Here is a 12,588-nt window from a genome sequence, read left to right on the forward strand (position 1 = left end):
CCGAACCTGTGGCCTATGCCACAGCTGGTGGCAATGCCAGGTCCTTAACCCACAAATCGAGGCCAGGGATTAGGCCTGCATCCTCTCAGATGCTATGTTGGGTTCTTAAGCTGTTGAATCATAGTGGAAACTCCCTGATTTTATTTATTCATTGTCTCTGAAATCCATCTGTTTCATGGTGAGCCGTCTCACCGTTTTCTGTGAACTGACAGGTACGAATAAAACACAGATAAAACCTGAGTTAGGGTTTCTGGATACAGACACAGCCGGTTTGGGCTGGGGAAGACTGCACTCATGCGATGTGATTTGAAGGGAGAATTTGAACGACTCTGGTGTGCGATCATTCCCCCCGAACATCTCTCTTTTCCTCTCTAGTCATGGGGGTGCTGCTCATTCCCGGAGGCAGCCTCGTAGTCCTTGCGGAAGAGCCTTGTAATGTGACCTGCCGCGCTTTGGGCTGGACCCCACTCCCGGATATTTCCTGGGAGATCGGGGCTCCCGTGAGCCATTCGAGCTATGACTCTGCTCCGGAGCCCGATGACCTTCAAAGTGCAGTGAGTGTCCTGGCTCTCACGCCACTGGGCAGTGGCTCTGTGACTTGTGTCGCGGACATGAAGGGGCTGCCCCTGCAAGAGTCCGTAACTGTAAATCTTACGGTGGTTCAGCCTCCCTTGGGTAAGTGAAGCCTCTTTGCTTTATACAGAGTGAATTATTATTGTGCGCTTTGTAGTTTGTATGTCGTACTGCTTAATCAGCGATGCCCGGGAAGATCGCGGGTGGACCTTGATTTCAGGTAGGGATGGTGGCGGGACCAGTGACTGTGTCAGCTTAATGACCTTGTAATTTCAGTTCTGAAATTGCGTCTTCATGGGTTTCCTTCTTTCTCTTTTCTTTTTTTCTCTCTCTTGCTCTTTCCCTTTATCTCTTTCTCTTTCTTCTTCTTTCTTTCACTTTCTCTCTTACTTTTTTCTTTTTCTTTCTCACTTTCTCAATCTTTCTTTCTCACTTTCTCTCTCAATCTTTCTCACTTTCTCTCTCTCAAACTTTCCTTCCTTCCTTCCTTCCTTCCTTCCTTCCTTCCTTCCTTCCTTCCTTTCTTTCTTTCTTTCTTTCTTTCTTTCTTTCTTTCTTCCTTCCTTCCTTCCTTCCTTCCTTCCTTCCTTCCTTCCTTCCCTCCTTCCTTCTTCCTTCCTTTCTCTCTCTCTTTCCCTCCTTTCTTTCTTTTGCCAAGACTGGGGCATGTAGAAGTTCCTGGGACAGGGATTGAACCCATGCCATAGCAGTGACCTGAGCCGCAGCAGTGACAACGCCAGCTCCTTAACCTGCTAGGCCACCAGGGAACTCCATTTCCCTCTTTTCTACTTACCTGTGGAAACCACTAAGAATCTTGACCATTACTTATAAAATAGCATCAAGTTCAGATAGAGGTACTTCAATTCAGTGTTTTCTCAAGCTTTCACACATAACTCCCGTCTGATCCCCTCCCCCAGGGCCCGTGGGAAGTGAGCACTTCTAATCTGAGGCGGGTGGGTGCATCTTCTCAAGGATTCCTTCCAGTCCTAGTGAAATTAGGAGGGTTCATTGTTTTTACCCAGCAGTTCACAATATATTTGAAAGTATCAGGTCTCTCTATATATTTTGCTTTTTTTTAAATTTTTTTTTTTTTTTTAACTACACAAATGACATACGTTTAACACCAAGATCCCAAAGAGAATCTGCTGTAGGATCCTTGGCAAACTCGAGCCCTGACCACACACCTTCACTGGGCCTTCTGAGCCTGCTCGGAGGTCACTTGGGCCACAGCACAGGGGTGGGGGCTGGAGGTTGACTTTAATGCCTTCATTTTACAAAAGAGGGAAGGAAGGGGGGCCTGGAGGAGTACGATGCTCTGTTCCAGGTCTTACGCTGATGGCGCAGAGGGGTCCCGAAGCCAGGAGGAGCTGTTCTCTTGGTCCAAAACTCTTGCCACTACACCGACACCTTTACTTAAGATCTTCCGAAGTTTGGGACAAAACTACAGCCATAGCAAGAATAACAGCAATAATAACAGCAATTATTTTTAAAAAAGCACTACATAGGTCTTAATGTGTAAAGGTACTGTTTTAAGCGGTTCTCAGATATTAACCAAATTAACCTGCACGACGTTCCCAGGAGTGGATGCTGTTGTTAGTCCTGTTGTAAAGACAGGTGATGACAGGGACGTGCTGTTTGGAACTTGCCCACATCCACAGCAGATGGCGGAGGTGGCCTTGGCTGTCCCTGGCATCTGCTTACCCGTCCATTCTGCCCTCTGTGCGAGTGGTCACTGCAAGGTGTATACCTTTGCTGGGGCTGCCGAAGTACCTCCCTCAGGCCCCTCTCCTAGCTTCTGGGGGTCATTGTCTGAATCTCTTATTTCTGTGATGATTGTAAAGAGTGATTTTCTGTCCCATCACTTTCCTATTTTTATTAGTTGACATTCTTCTGTGAAAAAGGGACAGCTCTTTCCTTTTCTTCCTTTTCTTCCTTCCTTCCTTCCTTCTTCTTCTTCTCCTTTTTCTTCTTCTTTTCTACAGCTGTAGTATGGCTTCATTCTTACCCAATATGTTATACTTTTTTCCTGTCACTTTTCTTTTTGATGCTCAGATTGCTCCAGGTTTGGCCAGTGGGCGTCCCTTCCATCTGGCTCTGCTGTCCTCCTGACGTGTCCCTCTTGGGTTTTGAATACTTAGCTCACTAAGATATCCCGAACTTTCTTTGTTTTTCCCCCGGTCAAACCTGGAATCAGCCCTTTCTCCAAGGAGCCAACCCTGCTTGCTTTTAAGCAATTTAAATATGACAAATGATGGTCCAGGCTTTGCAAGGGAAGATTAAAAAAAAAAAAAAAAAAGAGTCCATTAGCTCCAAATGGAACAAAATTGTTTAAACCACACATCTTAACAAGGTAATTGTGCGGCCAAGAGCTCTGGTCTCATGGTGATGCCCCATAGAAATGGATTTAGAGATTAGCTTGCCTGCAAGGTTTTTCTTTGTAGGGGAAGGGCAGGGGGCATTCTGTTTCTTAATCAGATTTAATTCCACTGAATTCTTCTTGGCTGGAGTCCTGCCAGTCTCCCAGGAAAGCGTGGTGGGTGCGTTGGGATGAGTCTGACGTCGCTGGACTCATTTGGAGAAGGGTAATTCGTCTCTACATTATTCATCAGGAGCTAGAGCAGCTGGCGGCTGGCAGCGTGTAGTATGTTTTATGCACGTTTTAGTAGCTGAAGACCTCATTACTGTCTTGGCTGATGGAGCTGGCAGGGAGCCAGCTTCTAGAAGCAAAGCCATGTTTACGAAATGCTGAGGGTGCAATAGGCTGTTCCTCTTCCAGCTTCTTCAGGAACCAGACAAAAACATCAGTCCTGTCCCCGGGTTCCTAAAAGTGGGAGGAATTTGTGCTCATTTCTGGATTAATCCTTCTGAGTCCTTGAAAGAAGAATGACACTGGCTGCTTAGGAAGCCTAAAGAATTCAACCCAAAAGGTTCTAGGAAGTACTTTTTGATTCTTTAAAGAAAAATGTCGTGAAAGGGCTGATGCAAATGCTTTTAAAAAATTCGATTTTCTCCTTTACAGAGGTAATAAAAACTTCAGGCACTGCAGACATATGTGCCACCAGAAGGTGAAAGCCCCCGGTGCCTGCCTTGAGCTAAGCTCCCTCAAAATGCTGTCTGACCGTCTGGATCGTTTTCCCCACATACTTACAAGTGTGTAGGCTGGTACCGTGTTGCAGAAATGTTACAGTGAAGCCGTATTTTTAGGACACAGGAACACCCTGGAGAATGTAATGATTCCTGGTATGATGTGAGTTTAGTGAGAAGGCAGTTTCAAGGGCAGACAAGAGTGGCTGGCGTGATAGTCCTGGTGGTAACTGGCACTAGCTCTGTGATGTGGGGCAAGTCATTGACCTTCAGGGCTCAGTTTTCTTGCCTGTAAAACGGGAAGAGGAGAAAGGGCAGATATTCCCTCTGCTGGCTGCCTGTCAAGGGAGCTTGGACATATATGCTGACCGTCAGGCCCCACCCCAGAGGTTCTGATTTACTGGGTCTCTGTAGAGCCTGGAAATTGGCATGTTAAAAAAAGCTCCTGGAGTTCCCATTGTGGCTCAGTGGGTTGAGAACCAGACATAGTGTCTGTGAGGACGCAGGTTTGATCCCTGGCCTTACTCCATGGGTTAAGGATCTGGTGTTGCCGTGAGCTATGGTGTACGTCACAGATATGGCTTGGATCTGGCATTGCTGTGGTTGTGGTGTAGGCTGGCAGTGATATCTCCGATTGGACTCCAAGCCTGGGAACTTCTGTATGTTGCAGGTGTGGCCCTGAAAAGAAAAAAAAAAAAAAAAAAGAGTTGCCAAATTACTCTACTGAGCAGTCAGGATTAGGGGCTACTGACATGGAAAAATCCTCCTGTCCCACCCTCAGCCTCATCCGGTGCCACTCTTCACACAACCTTGGAGACCAGACAGCCTGGACTCAAACCCAGCTTGCCTATTAACTCGCTGTGTGACTTTAGGCAAGTCACTTAACCTCTCTGTGCCTCCGTTTTCTCATCTCTGAAACTGAGATGACAATAACACCTACCTCACAGGGTTGCTGTTGGTCTGAGAAGTAAGCAAGCTAAAACACTGAAAGCCCTTAGCACAGTCCTGCCCCCGTGCCCACGGGTCAGGAGTGTGGGTGACAGTTTCCATTTGTCTTGGATTCCAGGACCTCCCGTGTCCCTTCCAGTCAGCACAGGAGCGTGCTCAGCACATGCTGGCGTGACATTTTGTCGTCATCCCAATGGTTTGGAGAAATTCTATGTGCCCTTTTGAAGCTCTGAGCGTTCCTGCAGGAACACCTGGGAAATTCTATTTTGCTTTTCTTGACAGATGGGAAAAGGCCAGTCTTGGAGCTGAGATTAAAGTCGCACAGTAAATTCAGTCACACGGCCCTGACGGGCACACAGTTGTGTGTAGGGAGGAAGGCGAACGGGGTTGAACTTGGAGTTTTGGGGTTGAACTTCGGGGCCTTCCTGAGTCACCGTGTGGGCTCTCGGGTACCGTGTGCCCATCCTGGCCAGCAAAGCTGCCTTTCGCCTTGAGTCATCACACCCACCCCCTTCCCTAAGGTGCAAGGTGGGGACCGCTGTCCACCTGGACCCCTGCTTCCTTCTGAGACCCGGGCTGTCACTTCCCCAGAAGGATTCTCCCAGTAGGGAGACCCAACGTCTATTCCCAAGACAGGAGTCAGGGCCCCAGGACCCTTCTGGCTCTGAGGACCCTTGTCCCTGTGCACTGGGTCTGCTGGTCTTGAGTCTCATCTGTGTGACCTAGAGGCTGGGTTCCCATGAGACCACCCCAAGAGTCTGTGTCCTCTCCGCTGTCGCAGTGTTTGCTTTATCCGTATAGGACTTCTGCTTATTTTTCTTTTGACTATTTGTTTATTTTTCTTTTCACCCACTGTAAAGGTGCTCATTTAAAAATTAGCCTTGGGCTGGGAGTTCCCATCGTGGCTCAGTGGTTCATGAATCCGCCTAGGAACGATGAGGTATTGGGTCCGATCCCTGGCCTTGCTTAGTGGGTTAAGGATCCCACGTTGCTGTGGCTGTGGTGTAGGCCGGTGACTACAGCTCCTATTCGACCCCTCGCCTCGGAATCTCCATATGCTGTGGGGACAACACTATAAAAGACAAAAAGACAAAAAGAAAAAAAAATTAGCCTTGGGGAGTTCTCATTGCGGCTCTGTGGTAACAAACCTTACTAATTTCCATGAGGATGCAGGTTCGATCCCTGGTCTTGCTCAATGGGTTAAAGATCCGGTGTTGCCATGAGCTATGGTATAGGTCGTAGACATGACTCAGATCTGGCATTGCTGTGGCTGTGGTGTAGGCTGGCAGCTATAGCTTCTATTTGACCCCTAGCCTGGGAACTTCCATACACCACAGGTTTGGCCCTAAAAAGAAGGGGAAAAAAAAAAAAATCAGCCTTGGACTTCCTGCTGTGGTGCAGCAGGATCCATGGTGTCTCTGGAGGGCTGGGACCCAGATTCCATCCCCCACCTGGCACAGGGACACAGTGGGTTAAGGATCCAGTGCTGCTGCAGCTGCAGTGTAGGTTGCACCTGAGGCTCAGATCGGATCCCTGGCCTGGGAACGCCACATGCCACAAGAAGAAAAAGAAATGAAATAAAATAAAATAAAAATTAGCCTCCTACTGTTAGAAACGGCGAGGGAAGAAGGAGGCAGAGGCGGGAGCGATGAGACCTCACGCAGATTTATCGACCCACGGAGTGGCTGGGAGCCCTGAGCAGAGAGAACGCAGGCTCCCTGCAGCTTAGGGAGCAGCTAGTTATCCAAGGAAAGGGGGAGTTTCTCGTTTTAGCACAGCTCCCTAAGCTGCGGGGAGCCTGCGTTCTCTCTGCTCAGTGCTCCGGGACCCTCCGTGGGTTGATAAGCCTGCTTGAGATCTCATCAGTCCCATTGCTGCCTCTTTCTCGCTCTTTCTAACACACACTAAACAAAAATGCCCAGGATACATATGCACGCGCGTGTGTAGGCGAGTACAAGATGACAAAAGTTGCTGTGAAAAGAAGAAAGATTGTCCAGTGTAGCTCCAGTCCCAAATCTCATCTCTTCATGGAGCACACACCTCACTTGGGGCTCCGCTGGAGTAGAGAGAGGGCATGGGTCTTATGTGTGACACATCATGGGAGATTCGGCCCCCACTGGAGCGTGTCACAGCAGATAGGAAGCGAAAGAATGAGCCGGGTGGGAGTTCCTGTTGTGGCTCAGTGGGTTAAGAACCCAACTAGTATCCATGAGGATGGGGGTTCGATCCCTGGCCTCACTCAGAGGGTTAAGGATCTGGTGTGCCGTGAGCCACAGATGCGGCTTGAACCTGGCACAGCTGTGGCTGTGGTGTAGGCCAGCGATTACAGCTCTGATTCAACCCCTAGCCTGGGAACTTCCATATACTGTGGGTGTGGCCTTAAAAAGAAAAAAAAAAAAATGAGCCACATGGTTCCTGATGCCAGCTGCCCTCTTGGTGAGAACGTGGGGCTTTTAGGTGGGTGCAGGCATCTCTTTATTGAACTTGGTGGTTGAATTAAGGGCCAAGAGGAAGGCAAGACACGCTATGACCTGCTGTCTTCCTTGATTCTGTCTCCAGCCCCAGCGAGGTGGCCTTCCTTCCTTTAAACAGGCCCTCCTGTGCGCCATCAGAGGAAAGGTTCTCGTGCCAGGACTCAGGTGACAGACGCTGGCACGCTGAGAGTTTTCTCCAGCAGGGGAAGGAAACGCCCCTGATAGAGAGGGTTTGAGTCAGTCAACAGCGTGTTGACGTTTTTCCAGTGAGAATTTCAAGCCTCTCTCTTGAATCTTGAGCCCGACCTTAACATTTAGCCCCTGCCGGCTCGCTTATTATGAAAGCTTCTATTATTTGCAAACTTGAGTTTGTAAAAGAGATGGTCAGACCAAATTTAAAACGACCACGGCAACTCGAACGTGTATGCTGGACCTCTCCGGGCTGGGCATTTTGACCCGCACCCCTCGAGTCTCTGAGCAGCCTGATGCGGCAAGAATGGTTGCCAGTGACTGAGCCAGAGGCCAAAGGGAGCTCAGGTCCATGGTGACCATGAGCTTGGACTAGTTCCACTGACACGAAGCCCAAAGCTCTTTGTCAGTCACGAAGCTTCCATAGCGTGGTCTGCTTTTAAAGCCCAGATTGTGAATATCCTGAGTGTAATTCTCGGCTTGATACTTTTATCGTCATGTCTGTGGGAGGCAGGGTAGGGGGGCGCCCTGCAATGTGCCAGGTCGCTCGGGCAGGGTTTACAGTTTGGCTGCACACAGGGATCTCAACGTGAGTCACCAGCCACCTGGAGTAGAATCCCTGGGGGGCCATTCCACACCCTGACTCTGCATCACAGGAGGTGGGCTTTGAGTGAGTCCCTGTGCACAGCAAGCTTTCGGGGGGGAGGCTTGGGGTTCTGTTCTCGGTAGAGCAGGGGGCAGCCCTATTCCTCTCTGGACGAGAAGGGGTGGCTGGTTTTAAAGGTCCACTCATGGGGCTGGCGAGGGGTGACATGGGAACAGTATCATCCTGTTCCTTCTTCCTTCATTTTTTGGGGGGAGGGGAACTCTTTTTCTTTTTTTACTTTTTTTTTTTCTGCTTTTTTAGGGCCACGCTCGTAGCTTATGGAGGTTTCTAGGCTAGGGGTCGAATCAGAACTACAGCTGCACCAGAGCCACAGCAACATCAGATCTGAGCTGCATCTGTGACCTACAGCACAACTCACGGTAATGCCAGATCCTTAACCCACTGATCAAGGCCAGGGATCGAACCCACAACTTCATGGTTCCTAGTTGGATTTGTTTCCGCAGTGCCATGATGAGAACTCCTGGAACTCTTTTGCTTTTTAAAATTTTTATTGAAGTATAGTTGATTCACAACATTGTGTTAGTTTCAGGTGTACGGCAAAGTGATTCGGTTATATACACGTGTGTGTGTGTGTTCTTTATCAGATTCTTCTCCATTATAGGTTATTATAAGATATCGAGTATAGTTCCCTGTGCTGTACAGTAGGTCGTTGTTGTTTATCTATTTTATATACAGTAGTTTGTATCTGTTAATCCCAACCTCCTAATTCATCCCTCCCCACCCCCACCCCCACCCCCCACCTTTCCCATTTGGTAACCATAAATTTTTTCTTTATGTCTGTGAGTCTGTTTATGTTTTGTATATAAATTCATTTGTGTCATTTTTTTAAGATTACATGTAGAAGTGATATCATATATTTGTCTTTCTCTTTCTGACTTACTTCAACGGTCTAGTTCCATCCATGTTGCTGCAAATGGTATTATTTCATTTTTTAAGGCTGAGTAATATTCCACTGTGTATATGTACCACATCTTTATCTGTTCATCTATCAATGAACACTCAGGCTACTTCCTTGTCTTGGCTATTGTGAAGAGTGCTGCTATGAACATAGAAGTGCATGTACCTTTCAAATTATAGTTTTTTTTCAAGATATATGCCCTTGAGTGGGATTGCTGGATCATGTGACAGTTCTATAAATAGTTTTTAAGGAACCTTCATACTGTTCCCATAGTGGCTGCATCCACTTACATTCCCACCAACAGTTTAGGTGGGTTCCCTTTTTTCCACATCCTCTCCAGCATTTATTATTTGCAGACTTTTTGCTGATAGCCCTGCTGAGCTGTGTGAGGTGCTACCTTATTGTAGTTTCTTATCCTTATCTATCCCAGCTCACCTCAGAAAAATGGTGGTTGATGTGGAGATAGATGGCACTAGTTCTAGTTTTTCTAAAGTCCTGTAATTCTTCTCTGAGCATCTTAATATGGGAACAGAGACGTGTCTTGGCCTGGCTCAGCTGCAGCTGACTGCCTGGTGTACAGATTTCTCTTTTTCGTGTAGAGTCAGAAGGAAACTCAGACTCTTTTATCTGTCCATCCATCCATCCATCCATCCAGCTGTGTATCTATTCATTTGTTCAAAGTGGCCAACTTGTGCGTGTACTTGGAGTATAAGGAAAAGAAGTCTAGGAACTAAGCTAGTTAAGAGCAGAAGTGTAAGACGAAGGGAGGTGACAGTGGCCAATTTGATAGATGTTTAAGATGGTGTTGAATGTGAGACGATAAAAAGGGAGATACAAAAAAACCATTGTAGGTAACTCAGGGACGCTTTGCATGAAAGGCAAAGGGCAGATATCTTTTTTTTTTTTTTTTTTTCTGTACCTGCAGCATGTGGAAATTCCTGGGCCAGGGATGGAAGCTGCACCGCCGTTGAGACCCATACCACGCTTTGGCGATGCTGGATCCTTAACCTGCTGTGCCGCAAGGGAACTTCCAGCAAATATCGTTTTATATGATATTGTTCTTCAAAACACAACGTTCTCTGAATTATAGCACTTGCTTAGAGATAATTCTGTGGATTGTTCTGTCGTGGGACCCTTGCACCCAGATGTCCGGACGCCAGCGCATTAGGGATCATCTCTCGCCATTCCTACAACCTATTCTGAGCATTTGACACAGGAATAGAAAACTATGATTTCAAGGAAAACTCGAAGTAAGAACATCCAACAGATTTTTTTCAGCTGCAACCTCTGGTTCCAAAGTGCTGGAAGCCATTGATGTCAAGGCAAACCCTATCTTCCTTCACAGGAAGTCTGTTGTTTTAATGTTTTCCTAATGACTAGCATCTAATGGAATAGCACAAATTTACACTGAGATGCTACCCAGCATAAACAAGGTTTGACTTCAACCTTCTTCAGTTGGGGAAGTAAAATGCCAGATAAGTGCTCTTTGAAACATCAGTGCAGTTCCCTAAGCCCATGGCTAGGCGGCGCTGTCCCACAGGACTTTCCCAGATGAAGCAAGGTTCTACATCAGTGGTACCTGAACCCTTGACTTGTGGCCAGTGTGACTGGCGCTGAGTATTTAATTGTATATAATTTACATCAAATTAAAGTTGAATTTAGACCACCACGTGACATGTATTGGAAAGTTCTGGCTAAGACATGGCTGTAAAAAATCAAAATGGCTTTTCTTCTCTTTCCTTCTTTCCCCAGCTTCCTCCCCTCTTTATTTTTTGACGGCATATTTTTATTTAGTCCAGAAATTCACATGATAATCACTAACATGATAACTGCAAATTTTAACTCCTTCTCGTTTGCTTCATTAGTAAATGCCTTTTGCACAATCGCTTTTTCAGAACTGTATTCAAAGTAATGTACATTCAAACTCTTTTTAAGGAAAATGTCATTGCCATCAACACACTGGAAAACACACCATCATTGTAATTACTTTCTAGGGCAGAAAAAATCTTTGTATTGTGAAAGTACTACTGGATAAATCAATGTAAATAAGATTACAGCAGGAGTTCCCGTTGTGGTGCAGTAGAAATGAATCCGACTAGTGTCCATGAGGATGCAGGTTCGATCCCTGGCATCGATCTGTGGGTTGGGGATCCAACATTGCCACGAGCTGTGGTGTAGGTCACAGATGCAGTTCAGATCCCTAGTTACTGTGGCTGTGGTGTAGGCCAGCAGTTACAGCTCTGATTCAACCCCTGGCCTGGGAACTTCCATATGCCACAAGTGTGGCCCTAAAAAGCAAAAAAAAAAAAAAAAGAAAAGAAAAAAAGATTATAGTAATTTCAAAATATCTCATTTGTTTCCATCCTAAAAATGAGTTGATGACAAGGCGTGACATGAAAAACTCAATAGATGCTGGTGTCAGTTATATGTGGGTTAATCTCTGTGCAGATTGGAACAAAATAGCTAACAAGAGATACCTCACCTCCCTTTTCTTTCCTGCTTGCCCTGCCCCCCATCCATCCTCTCTCCCATCTCCATGACTACAGAATAAAACAAGAGGGCAAAGTAAATACGAAGGAAGGCGGGTCTTGGAGAGCCGGGCAGGGCGATTTCTAGGTGAGGAGTGAATTGCAGGGGCGGTGCAGCCTTGCACTAAATTCCTTCCGGAGTGACCCTTCATCCTGATTTCCTCTGGGCTTTGACTCCCTGTGGGTGGGGAGGTGGAAATTAGAACCAAGGTCATCCTTTCAGCCTTGTCCAGAAGTAGCTGCTCAGTACGCATTTCGTTTTTTGAAAAATTTATTTTATTGAAGTATAGTGATTTACAGTGTTGTGTTAGTCTCCCATATACAGAAAAGTTACTCAGTATAAATTCTTTTTCATGTTTCTATTATGATCTGTACAGGATATTGACTAGACTTCCCTGTGCTGGACAGTAAGACCTTGTTGTGTATCCACCCTCTGTATAATAGTTCGCATCTGCTAATCCCAAACTCCCAATCCATCCCTCCCCTCTCCTCCCTCCCCCTCAGCAATCACAAGTCTGTTTATGTCTGTGAGTCTGCCTCTGTTTCATTGATAAGTTCATCTGGGTCATATTTTAGAGTCCACAAATAAGTGACATTATGTAGTATTTATCTTTCTCTTTTTGACTTACTTCACTTAGTATGATAATCTCTAGATCCATCCATGTGGCTGCAAATGGCATTATTTCATTCTTTTTTATGGCTGAGTAGTATTCCATTGTATATACATACCACATCTTCATCCACTCCTCTGTTGATGGACATTTAGGTTGTTCCCATGTCTTAGCTACTGTAAATAGCGCTGCAGTGAACACTGGGGTGCATGTATCTTTTCAAATTATAGTTTTTATCCAGCAGTCCTACTCCTGGGCATATCCTTGGTCAATATGCATTTCCTGTGTAAGTCAAGGTTGTCAGAACATGGAAATCACTGCTCCAACCCCAAGGAGTCATGGCCCAGCCTGGCCTTATCTACCTCTCTTTGATTTGAGGTGTAAATCAAAGACAGCTTGGATGCGTTACTAAGCAGGCATTTACTGGCAGCAGCAGACCCCATAATAGAAGGTACTCTAGACCATTGAGTATTTAAGCCCATTGAGTATTTAAGCCCATTGAAAGGGACCGGACCTTTGACACTTGGTCATAGCAGATCAAAGAGTCACAACGTAGTTGGAAAACATAATCTAATTTGTAGGCAGAATCAGTGATTACACACCCTTGGCAGTGGCA

General features: G+C 46.4%; 1 protein-coding gene across 13 annotated transcripts in view; it reads left to right on the top strand.

Annotated features, from left to right (window-relative positions):
- IGSF5 (immunoglobulin superfamily member 5) overlaps nt 1–12,588 on the top strand; it is a 46,354-nt gene that overhangs the window by 19,674 nt on the left and 14,092 nt on the right. For 8 of the 13 annotated variants that reach the window (XM_005657159.4, XM_084992167.1, XM_021070994.2 and 5 more), the window contains one exon: nt 376–675. The exons of the other annotated variants lie outside the window; for them this stretch is intronic. In XM_005657159.4, coding sequence (XP_005657216.2) covers nt 376–675 — 300 coding nt within the window. The remainder of the gene's footprint in view (nt 1–375; nt 676–12,588) is intronic. 13 annotated transcript variants of the gene reach the window in all.

The sequence above is a fragment of the Sus scrofa genome, chromosome 13 (assembly GCF_054392235.1).
Source record: "Sus scrofa isolate SSC_HxYL_T2T_F1_AM1 chromosome 13, Sscrofa_HxYL_maternal_Yorkshire_Landrace_v2.0, whole genome shotgun sequence".
Lineage (NCBI taxonomy): Eukaryota > Metazoa > Chordata > Mammalia > Artiodactyla > Suidae > Sus > Sus scrofa.